This window comes from Diceros bicornis, chromosome 40 (genome assembly GCF_020826845.1).
Source record: "Diceros bicornis minor isolate mBicDic1 chromosome 40, mDicBic1.mat.cur, whole genome shotgun sequence".
NCBI lineage: Eukaryota > Metazoa > Chordata > Mammalia > Perissodactyla > Rhinocerotidae > Diceros > Diceros bicornis.
Genome location: NC_080779.1, coordinates 19,140,850 through 19,163,643, shown reverse-complemented (window position 1 = coordinate 19,163,643; position 22,794 = coordinate 19,140,850). Strand labels below are relative to the sequence as shown.

General features: G+C 38.6%; 1 protein-coding gene across 3 annotated transcripts in view; it reads right to left on the bottom strand.

Moving 5' to 3' along the window:
- Positions 1-18,332: 18,332 nt before the first annotated feature.
- ZC3H6 (zinc finger CCCH-type containing 6) overlaps positions 18,333-22,794 on the bottom strand; it is a 64,675-nt gene continuing 60,213 nt past the window's right edge. For 2 of the 3 annotated variants that reach the window (XM_058534615.1, XM_058534616.1), the window contains exon 12: positions 18,334-21,799. In XM_058534615.1, the coding sequence (XP_058390598.1) occupies positions 20,331-21,799 (1,469 nt within the window). In that variant the 3' untranslated portion in view covers positions 18,334-20,330. Of the gene's footprint in view, positions 21,800-22,794 lie in introns of all 3 variants that reach the window. The other variant, XM_058534617.1, reaches the window with a different exon arrangement.

Genomic DNA, 22,794 nt, shown 5'->3' with positions numbered 1-22,794 from the left:
TGAGTTCTTTATATATTTTGGAGATTAACCCCTTATCAGATGTATGGTTTGCAAATATCTTCTCCCAATTGTTAGGTTGTCTTTTTGTTTTGTTGATGGTTTCCTTTGCTGTGCAGAAGCTTTTTAGTTTGATGTAGTCCCATTTGTTTATTTTTTCTATTGTTTCTCTTGCCCGGTCAGACATGGTGCTTGAAAATATGTTGCTAAGACCGATGTTGAAGAGCGTACTACCTATGTTTTCTTCTAGAAGTTTCATAGTTTCAGGTCTTACATTCAAGTCTTTGATCCATTTGGAGTTAATTTTTGTGTATAGTGTAAGGTAAGGGTGTACTTACATTTTTTTTGCATGTGGCTGTCCAGTTTTCCCAACACCATTTGTTGAAGAGACTTTCTTTTCTCCATTGTATGTTCTTGGCTCCTTTGTCAAATATTAGCTGTCCATAGACGTGTGGGTTTATTTCTGGGCTTTCGATTCTATTCCATTGATCTGTGTGTCTGTTTTTGTGCCAGTACCATGCTGTTTTGGTTACTATAGCTTTGTAGTATATTTTGAAATCAGGGAGTGTGATACCTCCAGCTTTGTTCTTTTTTCTCAGGATTCCTTTAACTATTCGGGGTCTTTTGTTGTTCCATGTAAATTTTAGGATTCTTTGTTCTATTTCTGTGAAAAATGTTGTTGGAACTTTGATAGGGATTGCATTGAATCTATAGATGGCTTTAGGAAGTATGGACATCTTAACTATGTTAATTCTTCCAATCCAAGAGCACGGAATATCTTTCCATTTCTTTGTGTCTTCTTCAATTTCTTTCAGCAATGTTTTATAGTTTTCTGTGTACAGCTCTTTCACCTCTTTGGTTAAGTTTATTCCTAGGTATTTTATTCTTTTTGTTGCAGTTGTAAATGGGATGGTATTCTTAATTTCTCTTTCTTCTACTTCATTGTTAGTGTATAGAAATGCAACTGATTTTTGTATGTTGATTTTGTATCCTGCAACTTTACCATATTCGTTTATTACTTCTAAAAGTTTTCTGGTGGATTCTTTAAGGTTTTCTATAGATGAAATCATGTCATCTGCAAAGAGTGACAGTTTCACTTCTTCCTTTCCAATTTGGATCCCTTTTATTTCTTTTTCTTGCCTGATTGCTCTGGCTAGGACTTCCAGTACTATGTTAAATAGGAGTGGTGACAGTGAGCATCCGTGTCTGGTTCCTGTTCTTAGAGGGATAGCTTTCAGTTTTTCACCATTGAGGATGATATTAGCTGTGGGATTCTCATATATGGTCTTTATTATGTTGAGGTACTTTCCTTCTATACCCATTTTATTCAGAGTTTTTATCATAAATGGATGCTATATCTTGTCAAATGCTTTCTCTGCATCTACTGAGATGATCATGTGATTTTTATTCTTCATTTTATTAATGTGGTGTATCACATTGATTGATTTGCGAATGTTAAACCATCCCTGCATACCTGAAATAAATCCCACTTGATCATGGTGTATAATCTTTTTAACGTATTGTTGTATGTGATTTGCTAGTATTTTGTTGAGGATTTTTGCATTGATGTTCATCAGTGATATTGGCCTGTAGTTTTCTTTTTTTTGTGTTGTCCTTGTGTGGTTTTGGTATCAGGGTAATGTTGGCTTCGTAGAATGAGTTAGGGAGCTTCCCCCCCTCCTCAATTTTTTGGAAGAGTTTGAGAAGGATAGATATTAAGTCTTCTTTGAATGTTTGGTAGAATTCACCAGGGAAGCCATCTGGTCCTGGACTTTTATTTTGGGGGAGGTTTGTGATTACTGTTTCGATCTCCTTACTGTTGATTGGTCTATTCAAATTCTCTACTTCTTCTTGATCCAGTTTTGGAAGGTTGTATGATTCTAAGAATTTATCCATTTCTTCCAGATTGTCGAATTGGTTGGCATATAGCTTTTCATAGTATTCTCTTATAATCTTCTGTATTTCTGAGGTGTCTGTTGTAATTTCTCCTCTTTCATTTCTGATATTACTTATTTGTGCCTTCTCTCTTTTTTTCTTGGTGAGTCTAGCTAAAAGTTTGTCAATTTTGTTGATCTTTTCAAAGAACCAGCTCTTGGTTTTATTATTTTTTTTCTATTGTTTTTTTGGTCTCTATTTCATTTATTTCTGCTCTGATCTTTATTATTTCCCTTCTTCTACTGATTTTGGGCTTTGTTTGTTCTTCTTTTTCCAGTTCCTTTAGGTGCATTCTTAGATTGTTTATTTGAGATTTTTCTTGTTTGTTGAGATAGGCCTGTATTGCTATAAACTTCCCTCTTAGAACCGCTTTTGCTGTATCCCATAAATGCTGGCATGTCGTATTTTCATTTTCATTTGTCTCCAGGTATTTTTTGATTTCTTCTTTGATTTCTTCATTGACCCAGTCATTGTTCAGTAGCATTTTGTTTAGTCTCCACGTATTTGTGGCTTTTCTGATTTTCTTCCTATAGTTGATTTCTAGTTTCATACCGTTGCGGTCAGAAAAGATGCTTGGTATTATTTCAATCTTCTTAAATTTATGGAGACTTGTTTTGTGGCCTAATATGTGATCAATCCTGGAGAATGTTCCATGTGCATTTGAAAAGAACGTGTATTCTTCCGTTTTTGGATGGAATGCTCTGTATATATCTACTAGATCCATCTGTTCTAATGTGTCATTTAAGGCCAATATTTCCTTATTAATCTTCTGTTTGGATGATCTATCCGTTGATGTAAGTGGAGTGTTAAAGTCCCTACTATTATTGTGTTACTGTCTATTTCTGTTTTTATGTCTGTTAATAATTGCTTTATATATTTAGGTGCACCTACATTGGGTGCGTAGATATTTACAAGTGTTATATCCTCTTGTTGGATTGTTCCCTTGATCATTATGTAATGCCCTTCTTTGTCTCTTTTTACAGTTTTTGTTTTAAAGTCTATTTTGTCTGATATGAGTACTGCTACCCCAGCTTTCTTTTCATGGCCATTTGCGTGGAGTATCTTTTTCCATCCCTTCACTTTCAGTTTGTGAGTGTCTTTAGGTCTGAAGTGTGTCTTTTGTATGCAGCATATATATGGGTCTTGTTTTTTTATCCAATCAGCCACCCTATGCCTTTTAATTGGAGCATTTAGTCCATTGACGTTTAAAGTAGCTATTGATAAGTATGTACTTACTGCCATTTTTTAACTTTTTTTTTCCTCATTGTTTTAGTAGTCCTTCTCTGTTCCTTTCTTCTTCTATACGGAATTGATGGTCTCTTTAATTTGACCTCTGTCTGAAAGCTATACTCTTTAACTCCCCTCCTCCCTCCTTTTATGTTTTTGATATCATATCTAACCTCTTTTTTGTGCATTTGTATCCATTACGTTCTTATCATGGAAATAGGTAATTTTTCGTATTTGTGGTCTTCTCTTTTCCCCTTAAATCAGTCCCTTTAACATTTCTTGTAGCACTGGTTTCTTGTTGACGAACTCCTTTAATTTTTGCTTGTCTGGGAAATTTTTGATCTCTCCTTCCATTTTGAATGATAACCTTGCTGGGTAGTGTATTCTTGGCTGTAAGTTTTCCTTTTAGCACTTTAAATACATCGTGCCACTCTCTTCTAGCCTGTAAGGTTTCTGCTGAGAAGTCAGCTGATTGCCTTATGGGGTGTCCTTTGTATGTAACTTGACTTTCTCTTGTGGCTTTTAGGATTCTCTCTTTATCTTTAGTTCTGGACATTTTGATTATGATGTGTCTTGGTGTGGGCCTCTTTGGGTTTATCTTGTTTGGGGCTCTCTGTGCTTCCTGTACCTGGATGTTTGTTTCCTTCCTTAGGTTAGGGAAGTTTTCATCTATTATTTCTTGAAATAGATTCTCTGCCCCTTTGTCTCGCTCTTCTCCTTCCGGGACACCTATAACATGGATGTTAGTGCACTTGATGTTGTCCCAGAGGTCCCTTAGACTGTCCTCACTCTTTTTAATTCTTTTCTCTTTTACCTGTTCAGCTTGGGTAATTTCTTCTTGTCTTTCGTCCAGCTCACAGATCCGTTCTTCTGTATCCTCTACTCTGCTTTTGAGTCTCTCTAGTGAATTTTTCATTTCCAGTATTGTATTCTTCATTTCTGATTGGTTCTTTTTTATATCTTCCATTTCTTTGCTGACATTATCACTGAGTTCATCCATTCTTCTCCCCAGATCAGTGAGCTTCCCTAACACTCTTTGTTTGAATTCTCTGTCAGGTAGGTTGCTCATTTCTGTTTCACTTAGTTCCTTTTCTGGGGTTTTGTCCTGTTCCCTTACTTGGAATGTATTCCTTTGCCTCCTCATTTTGCCTCTTTCCCTGTGCTTGTGTCTACGTATTAGGTAGATCAGCTACGTCTCCTGCTCTTGGATAGGTGACCTTATGTAAGTGATGGCTTAGGAGGCCTGCAGTGTGCTTCCCTCAGTTCTCAATGTTCCAGGGGTGACCCCTATGTGGGCTACGTGTGTCCTTCTGTTGTGGCCTGTTTGCTCTCCCTGTAGGTGCCCAGGGAGGCCGAGTTATGCTCCTGGGCAGCTGTTGTAATGCTCAGCTGCTTGTAGTTGTTGTGGGCCCTTCAGTCTCTTTATCAGGTGTGGGGAGCCCCAGCACACTTGGCTGCAAGTTCTAATACCACATTTGTGTTGCAGTATTTCTTTTAAGTGAGCAGGACCCCAGCATGGCAGGATGTTAGGCTCAGGGCCTTACAATTGCTATAAGCCTCTAGCCTATTAGGTCTCTTGTCAGCTCTCTGAGGATTGCAGCTGGGTGGGGCTGGCCTCAGGCTCGGGAGCACCCAATTGTCTCAGGCTTTGGAAGGTGGGGCAAACCCCCTATGTGGGTCTTTGAGAAGCACAAGTCTTCTGCAGCTGACAAGCCCTGCTGCCCACAGGTCTACACACACAGTCAACACAGTCCTGCCCCGTGTGCGCGCCCCGACCTCCCAAAGCAGACCCACTCTCTCCACGGCAGGAGCTCCACACACTCCACCACCGCCCCACACTCTCCACCCACTCCTTGTGCAAGCCCTGCCCCACTGAAGTCGGCTCAGTTGCCAGGCTGCAGAGAATCCAGTCACCAATCTATGCAGGCCCACAAGTTGCCTGAGGGCTTGTTGTTGGGTGGGGCCAGTCTCTAGGGTGGGCTGCCTGCCCTGGCTGAGTTGGATTAAATCGGTGCTCTAGTGGGTGGGGCAGACCTGGGCTAGCAGGCCCCAGGGAGAACTCCAATGGCGTCTGCGTCAGCACGCCCACACCAGGCCACAACAATGGCCGCCACCAATGTCCCAGTCCCTGGAGAGGTCTCACCTCTCACCGAGATGCACTCAGGGTCCACTAGGTGAGTGTCTTCACCACAGCACTGTGCACCTTTCTTTCTGGTGATTTTGGGTTGCTTTCTGAAACGGGTGAGTTTGCACGTGGGCCCTTTAAGAGCCAATTTTAATTTCTTTGTGAACCAGCTTTTCTGGGGGTACTCCCCAATGTTTTAGTAGCAGACAAAGTCAGATATTATGCCACTCACCTCAATTGTGCTGGGTCCACAAAATGCCCACAGCAGGGGCGCTCCCCGGCTCAGGGCTCCGCTTCTCCAGGGAGGGCTGCATACCTGTGGGCGGCTCCTGGCCGTGAAGCTGGCGGCTTGTGAAGGTGGCGTTTTTTCTCTCCAGAAGGGAGTTTCTGCCTCTTCCACCTCAATTAGGATTGTCGGTTGTTGCAGGAGTTCCTCTTATCCAGTTTTCAGTCCTGTCTCAGGGGTAATTTTTCCACGAGTAGTTGTAGATTGGCTGTGTCCGCAGGAGGAGGTGAGTTCAGAGTCTGCCTATGCCGCCATCTTGACTTCCCTCCCTCCAGCTCCATTTGTTGAAGTGACTGTCCTTTCTCCATTGAATTACTTTAGCATCTTTGTGAAAATAAGTTGACGATATATGTGTGGGTTAGCTTCTGGTTTCTTTCTTCTGTTCCATGGCCTATATGTCCATCCTTATGCCAGTCCCATACTGTCTCGATTACTGTGGCTTTATAGTGAACCTGACAATCTCTGCTATTTAGTTAGAGTGTTTAGACTATTTACATTTGATGAAATTATTGATATGGTTTGTTTTCTTCCTCTTTTCCTGCCTTCTTTTGGATTACTTGAATATTTCTTTATAATTTCATTTTACCTCCACATTGTTTTATAAGCTATACTTCTCTGGTTTATTTTATATTAATTGTTCTGGGGTTTACAATATACATTGTTAATTTATCACAGTCTACCTTCAAGTGATTATACCACTTCATGTGCTATATATCTTTCTCAGAAAAAACACACATCCATTTCCCTCTCCTCTCTTATGTGCTATTGTTGTTATATATATTTTATAAACCCCACAATCCACTGTTATAACATTTTCTTTAAATAGTAAATTGTCTGTCAAAGAAATTTAAAAGTCAAAGTTTTCTAAATTTACTTACGTATTTACCATTTCTGATGCTCCTCATTCCCTTGTATCATTTATTTCTGCCCAAAGAGCTTCCTTTAACATTTCCTATCCTACAGGTCTGATGGCAACAAATCCTCTCAGCTTTTGTTGGTGTGCAATTGTCTTCACTTTTTCCCTTATTCGTGCAAGGTATTTTCACGGGCTGCCTAATTCTACACCAATAGTTTCCTTCAGTGCTTTAAAGATGTCTTTCCATTGCCTTGTGGTTTGCTTGGTTTCTGACAAGAGACTTGCAGTTATTGTGAGACTTATGTCTCTGTACATAACGTGTCTCGTTTCTGTCTCTTAAGTTTCTCTTATTATTTTTTTCCCCCAAAGCCCCAGTAGATAGTTGTATGTCACAGCTGCACATCCTTCTAGTTGCTGTATGTGGGACGCGGCCTCGGCATGGCCGGAGAAGCGGTGCATCGGTGCGCGCCCGGGATCGAACCCGGAGCTCGCGCACTTAACCGCTAAGCCACGGGGCCGGCCCTCTTAAGTTTCTCTTAATCACTGACTCAGGAATTTGATTACGATGTGTATGTTGGTGTGTTTTTCTTTGTGTTTACCACGATTGGGGTTCACTGAGCTTCTTGCATCTGAGCTGAGAGCTTTTATCAAATTTTGAAAAATTTCTGCTATTTCTTCAAATATGTTTCTGCCGCTCCTGCCCCCACCAACCCTCCTCCTAGGAGTCCAATGACATGTTTGTCAGACTGCTTGATTTTGTCTCACGTGTCGCTGAAACTGTTCTTTTGTTTCTGTTTTTAATTCATTTTTTCTTTGCGCTCCATTTTAGATACTTTCTATTGCTGCAATTTTGAGTTCACTAATATTTTCTTTTTAGTGTCTTATCTGCTTTTAATTGCATGAAGTGAGTTTTTTACTTCAGATATTGCATTTTTCAGCTCTAGAAGTTTTATTCTTTTTAAAATATCTTTCATTTCTCTCTTCAGTATGCTTCTGTTTTCCCTCAAATATGTAAACTAGTTTCATCATGCTATACTTTCTGGATATGTTTCTATTGACTTACTGTTTCCCGGTAAAAGACCAAACTTTCCTGCTTCTTGGGGTGTCTACCAATTTTTGGTGGGATGCTGGACATTGGATCTTGTGTTGTTGAATGTATGGATTTTATTGTCTCTCTTTAAAGAGTGTCGAGCTTTCTTCTGGCAGGCAGTGAGGTCACTTGTGTTTCAGTTTTATCTTTTTGAGGCTTATTTTTTAGCTTTTTTGTATCAAACAGAGAGTAGTCTCTACCTTAGGGACAATTTAAACCTACTATTAAGCTGTGGCTTTTCTGGAGTCTCTACTGAATGCTCAAGCAATCAGTGAGAACTCTCCCCTCTGGCTGGAGAAAGCCTGAACAATTTCCGGCCTTGGGAGAGTTCCTGGAACAGTATAATTCACAGCTCCCCAGCCACTCTTTACCCAACCTTGTGGAGTTTCACTCTACAAATTCACATTTTAGTATTCGACAGAGACTCAAGAGGACCCCTACACGTATTTCCGGAGTTCTGTTTCTGCTAGCTCTCTCGTCTCCAGAACTCTGCCACACAACTGCCTTTACCTCCCACTCCCATCTTTGCCCCCATTCAGACTGCTGTGTTCTGCATGGGATCATCCTCCCCACTCTGTGGTTCAGAATGTAACTACTGCAAAAAACTGGGGTGAGTTTAGGGCTTTAATCATTTTCTGCTCCTGTAGATCAATGTCTTTCATGGCCTGTGGTCCAATGCCTACCAGAGTAATTTCATATATTTTGTCCAGTTTTCCAGTTGTTTAAGGCAGTCTAGTTACATGATGTCGTAACAAGGACTACATCTAGTCCTTGTTACGACATCATGACCAAAAGCAGAAGTCCTATTCAGTGGTTTTCATTGAGGGGATATAGGTATGTGTGTAAGTGAAGTTAGTGTAGTGCCGAGAATGAACAGAAAAGGGATGCCTGGAAAAGCAAATTCTTAGGGGAAGGAGGAGACAAATCAAGATTGAAAAGTGGGGAGGCAGGACAGATAATCCTTTCTCTGAAACAAAATAAATAAGGTAAAAATTGGTAAAAAACCTAGGTACATCTGGAGGTCAGAAAAATAGAAGAGGGCTGGAAGAGAGGTCTTAGAAGGAGCAGACAGGCAGGCAGGCCAGTCTTCCTCTTCCTCTTAATCCTGCACACTGAAACCAGAACACTCAGAAAACTTGTTATGTTGAGGAGAAGCAAAACATTATTTTTCTTATGTATTTCTTAACATTATTGTGAGACTTAGCAGTCTCCTAAGATGGTTTACATTTAATTCACAAAATGAATATTAGGGTGTTTCTCTTAACTTCCTACATATAACTCTGAACTGAACTGGTAACTTTGTCCAAATTATCTGGATCCAATAGCAACTGGAACCAATTCCAAAACCAAAGTAAACTCCGGTACATCTGGTATGTCAGTACAACACACACACATGTACACACACAGACACACATACACACACTTAAACAATAAATGGACACATAGACCCAGAAACATGCCTATTTATAATTTCGATTTTGGAAAAAGAAATTTCCTCTTTCAAATTAAATGAGCTCTTTGACGGAGGAGAGAGCCAAATCCCATAGATGGTGCCTTGATTTAATGTTAATAACTTAAAATTTCCAAACCAGTCTTAGAGCATTTGTAAAAATCAATGCAAACCTTTGTGAGGCTGTCTCACTGCTTCCAAGGTCAACTGCGTCCATTTCAGTTATTGCTTAAACTTGTACTCAGTTCATCAAATGAAATCACAGTTTAGCCTGTATATTTATTTTTCCTCTGGGACTCATTTTCATTAATTTTCTGTCTAATCTGTCTTACAGCTATGCTTGTTCAGCCTCGCCTATGTCACTCTCTTCCCTTCTATATATATCGAAGACCTCTTGAGCAACCCATTGCCAAATTTCTGTGTCTGCCTTCCTGGAAGTGGATGGCAGTAACTAAACTGCCAACACCACCTCCTGGAACATCTAACGAGATGTTTTCTCAGTAAACTTAGGCTCTGTGTAAGAATTACACACCTTTTGGGACATTTGGTGGACTCTCTGAGCCAGTGTTCAATGGAAATAGTAGCTGAAGCCTCAGAGTCAACACTGACCTCTGTTGCCCAGTCTGCTGTTGTGAGGTCTGGGGCACCACAAACTCCAAATACTTGATGGAAAGTAGGCTGCTCTTCAGTGTCTATTGGGCTGCAGATTTTAGCTCATACAACTCAGATGTGGAAAAGATTATCTATCTATCTATCTATCTATCTATCTATTATATTTATTTATTTATTGTCTATAACCTGTCTGACCTTCCTCCTGAGCTCACATCCAATAATTATGAGAAAATTAAATGTCCAAACTGGTCTAAAAGCTTAGTAGGATTCAATCTCTCCCTAAGATGGCATCTAGGTGTGTGTGGGGAGGGATGGTGGGTTATACCTTTATGGCATTGAGGTGGGGATAGGGAGCCCTGTAGCTTTGTGCTGGTCCTGGGGTGACCACTGGTTGATATCCATTGTCCCAATCACTGACCACAACACCTGCTGGCCTCTCATGCTGTGTCTATACTTGGGTAAAAACTGTGACCCTTTTTTTTTTGACTTGGGAAGTGCTCCCAGGGAGCATTAACCAACTACCCTCACCGACTTTGCTCCTCCTCAGCTCTTAATGGCTGAAGAACGCTGGGGGATCCCTTCCCCGGCTTCTGCTGTGTGGCCACCTCATCTTATCACAGAGGGTACCCACGCCACACAAGAATTGAGAGTACCCCAGGAGAATCAGAAGATTCTGAGCAAGTACTGCCCCACATCAGTGATGGGACCTCTGCGCTATAGTCTCCTCCCAGAATGTCAGACAAGGAACTAAAGCTCTCATTAGCCACTATCCGCAAGAAAACAATTCTGGACACATTTCTGATCAATCCACTCTTTTCCTTTTCTCCTTTTTCTCAGAATTCTCCAGGGACAGAAAGAAAAATTCTTCCTTCCTCCACTCCATCCTCCATCCTCCATCCCATTTCTCTTTAGCTTGGCCTTCTTTTAAGTAAACTCTGGTCATTAATATATGGAAAGGAGGATAAAGGAATTTAGACATCATTTCAAACCAGGTCACTATATTGCTACAAAATCCCGCTTTTGAGTGGCAAAGCTAAATATTACCTTCATTCTCTTTGTATTCCTTGTAACAAACGATAATATCTTCTTCCTCTCCTTCACTCCACCATCTCAGTGGGCTGGATGTCACAAGCCAATGAGGCAATAAGTTGCAAACTCAGAAAGACAAAAGAGAAAGTCCAGTAATAATTTTAAAAATAACACGCCTTTTAATGACTGTTTCTGATGCTACTCAGAGGGAGGAGGTAGCTATCAGGGCTGTAGAGAGGCTTGACTCACTTTTGGGAAAGGTGCTTCTAACAATAATTGACAACTCCTAGGGATCCTTGAGAGACCTGCTGTGTTGCATGTGTATAAGATCAAGGGAGGGCCAGCCCTGCGGTGTAGTGGTTAAGTTTGGTGCGCTCTGCTTCGGTGGCAAAGGTTCACAGGCTTGGATTCTGGATGCGGACCTACACCACTCATCAGCCATGCTGTGGTGGCAACACACATATAAAGTGGAGGAAGATTGGCACAGATGTTAGCTCAGGGCTAATCTTCCTCAGGAAAAAAACCCCAAAACAATGGAAATGTTTGCTTGTCTTTGGTTATGGCTGATACATCCTTTACTGGAACTTTGCTTTGTTTTATAGAAACACTTTGGCCTTTCACTTTCTTGGATGCTGTGGATATGACAGTGGTGCCCATATTTCCCTGCTCCAATTCCAACTTCAGCGGCTGATTGATTTATTGTCTTGGAGATCCCAGAAAAAGACCAAGCAGCAGTCTTTCTCACTCATTAGGTACTCTATGTACTTAAGGTACAGTAGAAGGGAACTGCAAGTGCGTGAGCCTTTCCAAAGCTTTTCTCAGTTGAAATTAATTTATTCAGTCAATGAATATTTATTGAGCATTTTATTGACGGTGTTTCCAAGAATTTGTCATTGTGAAAAAAAGTAACCTGTATGTACATCCTATGGTGAGTATTTAATGAATATCTACTGTTGGGCTATATTTATTTAATTCTGGCTGGTCCCCTATTTTAGCTTAAAGTAAAACTGTAACTACTTGCATAAATTTGAGTTCTTTATCCTTTCTAACCTTTGGTTATCAGACAAAGAGAAGGATTTAAAATCATCTTGTCTGAAGTTCCTTTCAAGAATTAAAAAACTTATGATTTTAATTCTTATCTAAATAAGGTTTTTTTCTGCCTGTAAATACCATGTCTTGAGTGGACAGGAAGATTGGCTGTATATGAGGGAATCAGATCCCAAACAATCTTTGGAAAGCTAAAGTGAATCTGGGAAGTCACCCAAGAATGATCCTAATTAGCCCCATAATGGAAGACGTGGAAAGAATGAGAGTGCTATAGTTCATTCTCAAGTAGTGAGCTGGCAAAGGATCTATTTACACTCACTTCAACAAAACGTAGAATCCGTTTCTAAAGTCCCAAAAAGAGCCTAGAGAGACCACTGAAAATGGTCATTCCCAGTTTTCATTTTGTGAAACCTGACAACACCATTACTTGAGAAGTTGTTGTTGGATTAGCAAAATGAAACTCATTTCGAACTAAGTAATGATAAATATAAACACCTACCAAAAGGCAATTGCAGACAATGGGATGAGGTCTTGAGAGTTGCAACCAAAGTTGGGAATCACTAATTCAAAATAGTCGATGCCTGGGGCCAGACTGGTGGCTTAGCGGTTAAGTGTGCACGTTCCGCTTTGGTGGCCCGCTGTTTACAGGTTCGGATCCTGGGCGCAGACCGATGCACTGCTTGTCAAGCCATGATGTGGCGGCGTCCCATATAAAGTAGAGGAAGATGGGCATGGATGAGGAAGAAGGGCCAATCTTCCTCAGCAAAAAGAGGAGGATTGGTAACGGATGTTAGCTCAGAGCTGATCTTCCTCACACACACACAAAAATAGTCAATGCCCTTATCTGAATACTCGAAAGTAGTATGTTATTATAGGCAAGAATGCTAGTTTTGGCCCAGGCAAGTGTGTTTAAACCCTAGCTCTGCCAGCTGTGTGACCTTAGGCAAGCTCTTATTTACACTGTTTGCCCATCTTTGAAATGGGGATGAAGGTCTATCTCATTGGATTGTCCTTGGGCATATGTATGCCCTGAACACTAGCTATTGGGTTGGTGAGATGATGCATATAAATCCCCAGGCACACTGCCCATCACCCAACTAGCATATATGGGGCTCTAAAATGCTGGGAAGACAGATGTGCCATTGTAGAGGATGAAGTCAAAGGGGCAGAACTGCCACCAGTGTGAGGATGTTAGAGAGGGGCATGGTTTGGTTTTAAAAAATTATGTAACCCTATGTCTACCATACTTTTCTTTTGTCTCTTATAGTTTCTAAAATGTATCCTTGTGTACTTGATCATTTAATATTCACCACAATGCAGTGTGACTTCACTCACTTTGCAGTGTCTTATTCAAAAAGCAGTCTATCTTATCCATCTCTGTAATTCAACACCTAACAGCACATGCTAAGTGCTCAATCTTTCTTAAATAAGTAATGATTCCCCATTTTGTCAATGAGGAAAGCAGTGCTCAGTGAAGTGCCGACATGTCCAATGTTACATTGCTCAGGAGAGAGTGCATCAGGACTAGACTGTGCTAGCTCTCAAGGAAGAAGTTTCTACAATCAGAGTTGCTCAATAATTAAATCCAGTAATCTACTAGGCCCCCTTATTCGAGACAGTGTGTCCTTGGCCACTGAACACACTAGAACAGAAGCCAGAAAACATCTTTTAATGAGGTTTCCTGACCTTTGAGGGAGGCACGACCAGTCGCTTCTCTGTTGCTCCTGATCTTGGAGGGCAGAATGGCCAGCTGCTGAGAGCCTTTCCTGTGATGAGAGCCTATTTTGATCCTAAAGAGTTCCTGCTCTATTCTAAGCAGTACATTTGCTCGCAACCTCTCAGATTCAGATCCTTTAATAGAGAATTAATTTAAGCTAATGTAAGAGATACTTCCTGGAATGAAAGCAGTATCAGGAAATAGAGCCTAGAATGCTGTTAATCTGTGGGATTAAGTGAAGCACAATCTCTGTGCACTAAGGCTACAGGAAAGGACAAACAGCTTACTGCCATCCCCTTCTTTCAGGAAGGCTCAGGATGGGTTCATTTATAAGCTCTTATATGAGTACATGGTTCCCCTATATTCTGTCTTTAAATGCTGGAGATTAAAGCAAAGCAATACAATGACAGACAGATATTATTAGAAACACTTTTATTTGAAGTCAGACAATAGAAAGAGGTCACAGAAAAAAATTACAGAAACTTGTAACAACAGAATGTAACTTGGAAAAGTTATTAGTAAATAAGAAGGAATAACAAATATTCCTGATTTTATCAAGTGATTTGTTAGTCCGTTAAGTAGACCAAATTATCAATTCCACAAAATACACCCTTGCTGGTACCTTTTGAACAGACAGTAGATTAACAATTTAGTTAATCTACTAAATTGGTATCTACTAAAACCTTCCAAAGTGAAACAGTCAAGGCGGCATTTCCCAACATTTGAGATAGAACTTGGGGAACTGAACAACACTTGGTAGTTTAAAAAAAAAAAAGCCCACCTCATACTGAACAGGCTTAACCTGGATTTCAGCCCACAGATGGTGCTTGTGGATCTGATAGAAAAGGAGTGAACATAAGTCTGGACACAGTTCCTGCCTCCAAATGCACATACACACTGCATCCTAGGACACAGGTGACAACAGTGCCTTTGCTGTGTGCAGGCACAGAAGCCCGAGACTAAGAATGAAATGAGCTGGGCCCTGGGACCCTGGATCTATACTGAGCCCTTTCTGAATCCTGGGTGGGGGGCAGTGGGTTTAGGGGAAGGAATGTAAAAATTTTTTTAACTTTGGCAAGTAAGTATACAAATGACTATTTCTTGATTGTCACTTTTATAAGGAAATATTATTCAACCTCCTAAAAAGATACTCTCCCATCTTATTTGACTTCCCTCTCAAGCATTTGGAGGGCAAACACCTGTAAAATAGAGGTGACTAAAACCTCTTACCTGTAGTAATGGTTAATTGTTTGTCACCTTCCTCTATTTAAAAAGCATATAAAATGTATAGTCTATCATCGACAACTAACCCCAAGATATGGAGGTTTGGAACAACATGGCTAATTTGTTAAAAATTGGGCTTCTATATATTTAATTCCTTTACAATAAACCATATATCAGACCTCTGACAAAATAATATCAGCTAATGCAAATTTCACCACTCCTCTCAACCTTAGTACCTTCATGGAGGTATTAAAATCAGTAATGAGCCAAGAAGTATAGAGCCTGATAATTCACAGAGCTGATTTTTTCTAAAACGCTTTAATTAGCTGTATAACAACTTTTTTCTAATAAATTCTACATTTAAAAAACAAGAGATTCAAGGATAAACAATGCTAAAAATACTATTCCAAGGACTCACAATCTCATTTAAAGAAACAGATTTTCCTTATGTCCACGATGATTTTGCCAACTTAGCACATGCTTGTTCTATTCCAAAGGGTAATGAAGGGTGTTTAAGGACCTGACACAAGACCCAAATTTAGTGTCCAATTCATGACTTGAAGGGGTAAATTACTGTTCATTGTGTTAGGATAAAAGCAATTTTAAATGCTATTGTAAATTCACTAGGTTAGGTAGATTTTCATAATTTTGGTTGATATTTTGAGGAGAACAGGATGGGGGAAATTAGAGAAATATATTTTAAAATAAAAATATAAGCCTGGTTATGAAGTTCTTTCTGGTTACAGAAAGAATGCTTCATAGAGCTTTAGGAATAAATTACTGATCTATTCAAACCATTTCACCATGAAGTAGTAAAGTGATCTTGTAAGTCTGGAGGACTCTTAGAGTTATGAATTATTGCAGAAACATTCCACTCCTAAGTAAAGCTGCCATAACCCTACCTTCACATTGTTTGGTTGTGAGGTGGGGGGAGGGGAGACAAAAAAAGGGAAGGTAGGTGCCCTGTGTCTACCGAAAGAGGTATAATTATGAGTTGTACTCTTTCTAAAATGATCATGGAATGGCTCTGCCACATCTGCTCTAATGGCTGACAGCACCTCTAAGATCTAAACTTGGAGGGATGTCAGGAAGTAATCAACAAGCAATAAACACAAGCGCCCAACTGTGTGCCTAGAACTAGGCTTGCTGCTATGGAGAAACAGAAAAGTAAGGAGAAACATATGGGTCCTGTCTCCAAAAGCATAAAATACAGTTTAAAATGTGCTTGTTGTTTATTATTTAAAAATTAGAATTTCTAAATATTATGTTGATGTTAACCTAAAATCCTTTCTTACGTCTGTATCCTTTCCAAGAAAGAGGGGTTAATTTGGGCTTTATTACAACTGGCAGGTACTGCTGATAAATGACATACTCAAAAACAAAACCCCAACAACATAGCGAATGGTAGCTACCGAAACTGCTTCTGCAAATCCAATTAAGCTACTTGGGGAAAAGGCATTACATAAACGTTAAATCATAACACACAAGTGAGGAAAACACTCAGGCCCTGTTTGGTTACATTTGTCAAAGCTTAGATTTCCTACACTAACCCTTATTTAAACTAATTAAGTTTACTAATAACATATGTCCTCCTAGACTTAATTTTGAATAGAATATTATCACGTGCTGCCAAACCATTTCTGAAAAGATCATTACAACTCTTGATGTTAGAAAGTCCAGTTACTGAAGCTTGCAGGGGCCCTATCAGTGGACCACTTGACTGCAGAGCACCCTCCAGTGCAGCCCTCAGCCCAGAAGGGTGAACTCAGGGAGCACATTTCCACACTAAGACTGTGTCGTGCAAATGGAAAGATTCTGACAAGACTTCACATCTAGGTCCCTAGGAACTTCCAAACTTCAAGTTGCCATTAACCAAAGAAAAATGATACCTTTACCAAGCAAGTGGTCACTCAGAAAGACCTCAACGTCACATGCTTGCAGAAATATATACTAAAAGGTGGGAGTAAATTTCTCTGTTGTTTCTAAGAGCCAACGGCTCCTATATTGAATGCGTTGGCCACTTTGCCCAAACCACACATGCTATGATGTAAGCAAACACACCATGCAACATGGACTGTCATACCATTTTTAGCCCTCCAGCAATACCCAATCTGCATCAAATGGACAGAGAGGTCACATCCTGAATAGACACTACAAGTCTATGCAGCTCTAAAATAGGAAAGTCCTGTGTCCTTTGTGACATGCAAAATGTTTAAGGAAATTGCTAACTTGATGGGTTAATATTCTCTGAACAACTCTTCTCAGGCAATTCTATTGTGTCTTCAATGCATACCATCTCAAACTTCATAAAATTGGTGAACCACACAAACCATATCATCTTATTTTGGAAATTGTACAACTTGATGCACCCTAGTGGAAGTGTAACGATTATGTTTGTGAAAGTTATAAAGCAATTTTATATTTATAAGCAATTTAATAATCATTTACTCCTTACATCAAATCTGTGAGCAGTCAAAATTATACCCATTTCACAGATAAGGAACTAGACATTGAGATAATACACATATATCAACTGAGAAGAAGAATATGAATTCATTGTCTTTAAACCTCCGGCCCTCATAAGTTCTCCTTTCCTCCCTCTCTCTCTTCTAATTAATTCAGCAAACTGGTGTATATGAATGTTTATACAGGATTTATTTACTAATCAATTATTCTTCCCACTCTTAAAATAAGTAGGACTAGCAAGGAAAAACTATTATTTGAAGTCCTATGGCAAGTTAAAAGACAAACAGAAAAAAATATATACAACGTACCATAACTATGCTAAAAACATATCCATCAATTCTTATTTTATTGAATAAAATTTTAAATCAATAAAGGCTGGAAAAAAAAGACAAACAGAAACCTAAGCAAACATCATTTCATAATTACGCTGCAATCAAAGCATACAGCTGGGTAACACAGAGGGTCCACATAGAAACAGATCTAATTGCTGAGACGGAGTTTGAAATCACTACAACATTTGGTTCCTTTTCAAGGTTCAGAATGAGGTCTAACTGGGAAAGCTCCAGAGACAGGAGTTTGGAGCAAAAACGAAAGACATGGGAAAGTAGTTGCTCATCTAAATTATGATCATCTGCGTATCCCAATTCAACACCCTTATATATCCCACTCTATTCAATATTGAAGTGAACAGATATAAAACTTCTGTCACAAACCAATATGAATAGGTAAGTTACATCTCAACCAATGAGTCTAATCCAGACTCTTTTAAGACACAAGTTATTTCTGTTATCTCTAAATGTGTAGCTTCTAAGAATAGGGATATAATGTACTTTTCAGTGTACTAGCATAAATCAGATTACATGGATTCTAAAAACACCAATTCACCTTAAAGATGAGCTTATTCATTGGGGAAAATGGCTACTTATTAAATTTTGGTGAGAAAATAGGAAAAAAGAAGAATATTAAAATAATCCAGGTTGACAGGCTATAATAAAGTATCCCTTAAGCAAAAGTTATCTCAATAAAAAAAGTATCACAAACAAAAATCATTCTTTTAAACATATTTTTATATAAAATATATTGTGAAATTTGAAAGCAAGTCCAAACTTTCTTGTAAAATAGCCTCTAGTACACCAGCTGATGTAATAGGAGCTCAAGAATACTGAGTAAATGAACATTATAATTTACATTAATGATTTCTAAACTTTACTTTTTAATTAATCTTTTAACATCTCTTTTGGTAGTAAAAAAGATCAATTAAGAATTCAGATTCCATTTTGATCTTTAATGAGCCAAATTATCTTTTTTGTATGATATTTAAAATGTAAACAGCATTACTTAACACAATAATTATAAAATACAAGAGTAAATTAAAGATTTGATAAAAATTTCTATTTAATTACTAAAATTCAGCAATATTACTGATTTTATCCTGATAAAGGAATATTATACTGGAATATAAGTGTGTGTGTGTGTGTGTATGTATACACACATATATATATAGCTTTTTTTCTGTCAGTTTTATCCATTTTATTGACTTTTCAATTAACAATCAAGTTCGTTGGACAATAAATCAGAGAATACTTTCTATGGTGGCATTAAACTGCATTTTTAACCAAAAAATGTTATCCAGAGCCATTTTAGGCAACAATGTAACCAAAGTATAAACAGTAGGAATTCACATTCCCTTGAACAACTGTCCTTCCACTTAGAACACAATAAACTTCTCAGGTGGGCAGAGTTCTTGTTCACTTAACTGCAACCTCATTTTAGCACGGAATCAGAGCAAAAAAGAAAGTAAGAAGTGAAGAAGTGAATAGAATGGATATGCATTAACATTAAACCATATGCTATTTGAGTGTCAGGTTCACATAGAAATATTCTGCTGTATATTTTTAAAATCACTTCTAAAGGATAGCTGTTTTCATCCAAGGACTGATTTCCTCTACTTTCATTATCTTATATAATGAAATGCTCCTTTCTGAGTTACTTATTGGAGTTGTTACCAGCAAACACTGTCATATACCTCCAGTTCAAGATATGAATACAGTGTAATACTTAGTTTCAGTTATAAATAATATATGTATAAAACAAATAGGGCTGCCATTATTTATATACTGCAATAAATACACAAGAATGAGTACAAAGTATTTTTCATAAAAATACAATTTCTAATCAATTTAGGAGATTTCCAAACTATGAGAACATTAAATACTTAAAACACCAGGCAGTCTCCTCTGTTATAGAATGCCAGTCAGGTGAAATCCAAAAGAGATTCTTTATTGGTAGTCATATACAGTCGACTCTACCTGCAATTTGTGTTTTCTTGCTATTTATGAAAAAATATAGAACCTGGACATTTAAAACATTATCACGCAATAATCACTATAGACGCGCACTGGATCTTTTAAAATCGTGTTAAAAATCGCCAGTCATGATGAACACAATGATTGCAGCTACATCATTTGAAAAGGTAATATAAATTATGCTGCTAAAGACAAAAAACACTGAAACACACAAACACCACAACGTAACAAAGCAGTAACTCATAACTATTTAATGTGAAAAATTAAATTTAAAAAGTTATGTTAGAGAACTTGGGAATTTTTCACTTTAGTAAAACAGTCTATTTATATATCTCCAACTTCTATGATACAGTATACAATAAAATACTTTTAAAAGATATGACATTCAAATGCTTCATTTACACAAATAATATTGCCAGTACTAATAAAAGTGATGCCCTTAAACATGAACTGCTCCGCTGTGATTAAAAAAAATGTTTTCTTTACTTAATTTTACATTTTAGTTAGCAGTCAGTATTACATATTAATCAGTTCTGTGTTGACAAATAGAGAGGATCCTAGTCAAAATACTGTTTCCCAAAAGTAATGTACATCATATTGCTTGAAACTAACAACCATAGAAAAGTGGTAATCATTTATCTAAACATTGATTATGAAAGACAACTGGCATATATTCAGGCAGAGTGTTGAGTTCATGATGGTTTATTTACAATAAAAGTACTTCTACTGAAGCTAACATGATATATAGTTTCTATGTCAATTACTACAATCTCTTAAAGTTATAAAAATATTATATAAAATACCACAGGCTTCAGAGGATATAATTTCATGTGGTTCTGATACTAGCAGCTGAAAAGTATTTATAATTTAAAAATAAATAAACTACAGAGGTAAACCAGTTACAAAACAGCAGAGGACTGCAATAGTCACAAGAGTGAAAAGAATAGCTTAATTACACAATAGCTAACAAAATGGTGAAGCAGTTGGATCAAAAGTTTTAAAGACCTCTTTTAGAGATTTGTCATCTGTTTCTCGACTGGGATCATTATCAGGGGTGGGGCTCACCTGTCCCGGCTGCCTTGACTGTCTTGGATCGCTGTACTGGGGTCTAATTAAGCCTGTTAGTGCCTGAATTGGAAGACTGTGCACTGCTGGGACCTGAACCATACTGGAACTCCTGACAATATCTGCCTGTGGGTCAGCTGGCCCATCAACAGTGACTTCCACGTTGGGAGTGGTTTTCTGTGGCAAGACTGCTTCTCCAGAAGGCTCGTTTTTCTCATTACTTTTTAAACCACCACTTTTTTTCTGGTTCTCTGCATTTTCTGTTGCTAGCTCTGATGTAGACGATGAACCACACTCCCGAGGGTCATACAAACTAATACCACTAAGAACTGAACTCGGAGTTCCGAGTGGAAGGCCAGCTGAAGATGAGAGTTTAGGGGCATATGGAGGCAAAGCCCCGGGACCAGAATTGCTAGTTACTGCCCCTGAGGGCTGCGACGAACCAGGGTCTGATCTGGCTAAATGAGGGGCACCCTTTGATGTATGTGAATCCTTCATAACTGCTTGATGAGACTCTGTATTGTGCAGTCTGTGAAGTCTAGGATCAAAATTTTTTTGCAGCCTAGGATCTCCTAATTTACTTCCTGAACTATGTAAATCTCCAAATTGTTCTAGGTAGCCTTCTCTGTTTGTTGTGTTAATTTTGGCTTTGGCTACTAATTTTGAATCAATGGGCACTGTGTTTTGATGAAGATCGCTTTTCGTATTCCATAACCTATTGAGCCTCTGGTCAGCTATAAGAGGGGGAAGAGGTAAATTGATTGAAGATACTGGGTCAGGTTTAGGTAAAGGGACTGGAAGTAAGTCTTCTGGAGCCCACACGATGTGTTTCGCAAAGTTGGGTTTGGTTAGGACAATATCCATTTTAATGTGACTGAACTGTCTCAGTTGTGACCTTGGATCCTGAAGCATTACACCAGGGGAAGAATCCAAAGGTATTAAGAAAGCTTTTTCCCTCAGTTCTCTTTCTGTATCTTCATCATCATCATCTCCTCTCTTGTGTTTGACATTAGTGCCAGCATTTGCATGATGTAAATCAAACTTTGCTCCACCAACAGAAGAGCCTACATGACCACTTCCATTCCCTCTTAATTTCCTGGGATCCCACGCAAGTCTAAGATCCAGTGGGGTAGACTCAGAAGATTTTCTGACATCTTGCCTTGAGATAGTCCTAAGTCTAGGGTCAACAACTTGGTTTCCTTTACTTTTCTCTTTAGCAAGTCTTGGATCAGTAGGAGGGCTGAGTTCTGAGGAAGGTTGTTGCTGAGTCCTTAAAGTTTCGGTTTGTTTCTGTAATGTTTTCAGTATTGACTTGACACTGCTTCCTTCTTCCTCTTCGCTACTGGAATACCAGTTAACTGTATCATCTAAATGCGGACAAAAACTGATTGTAAAAAATGAAGAATTCGCATTTGGCCTTAATTAAGTTTAAAAAAACCACATACTATTTCTGAAATAAGTGTAGTCTAACTTCAAGAAAATGCATGATAGAAATGCCAGAGTTTCAACACTGAAACAAGATAAGATATGGTATGACAATGATCAATTCAGTCATTATACTCTGTAAAGAAAGAGGTGCAATACTAGAATATGTAAAATGTCCTTCCAGTCAGAGAAAAGACAGGACCTTTCATTCCAGCTGGCCAAATGGAAGTTAGAAGTATATGTGGTAGGAGAAGGTTGGGAAAGAAGGGAAAATACCACTGGAAAGAAATACTAAAATGTTTTGGATATCTTTAATTCAAGCAATCCTTAAGCTTCATAGCTCTGGATTTATCAAGATAACAAGGGAGAGACATAAAAAAAAAATCTGCAAAGAAAATAAAACTAATAATGACAGTTAAGGAAGCAATGGGAACTGAGTAAACGAGGCATGAGGTGGAGACTTTTCATTTATACTTTATTCTATTTTTAGATGTTTGACCTATGTGAATATATTAGCTGTTCAAACATTAAATTAAAAAATAACAAAACTAATGTCCTAAAATGTATACCCCTTAACTTTATGAGAACACTTTGGGCCTTACTCCTAAAGATTTAACCCTGGTGTGTTAGACACAATGTTAAGAAGCTTAACTATCAGAGGTCTTCTCTCTAGTAGAGCAGAAGGGATCACAAACTGAGGAGGGCAAGTCTCCCTCCTCTCCATTAAAACACACATTGGTTGGCTCTGAATCGGCAATATTTATGTATCTCCTAGAATTTCGTGGATCAATAGAATATCATAGATATTCTCATTTTTACTTCATCTCACTGCTCACTAATGTGTTTCTACTACACGGAACTTCAGTGTTACACACTTAGTTTGAACAGAGCAGAACTCACAAAACAAGCATTTGTATTTAGGGTGAGGATGTGGTTT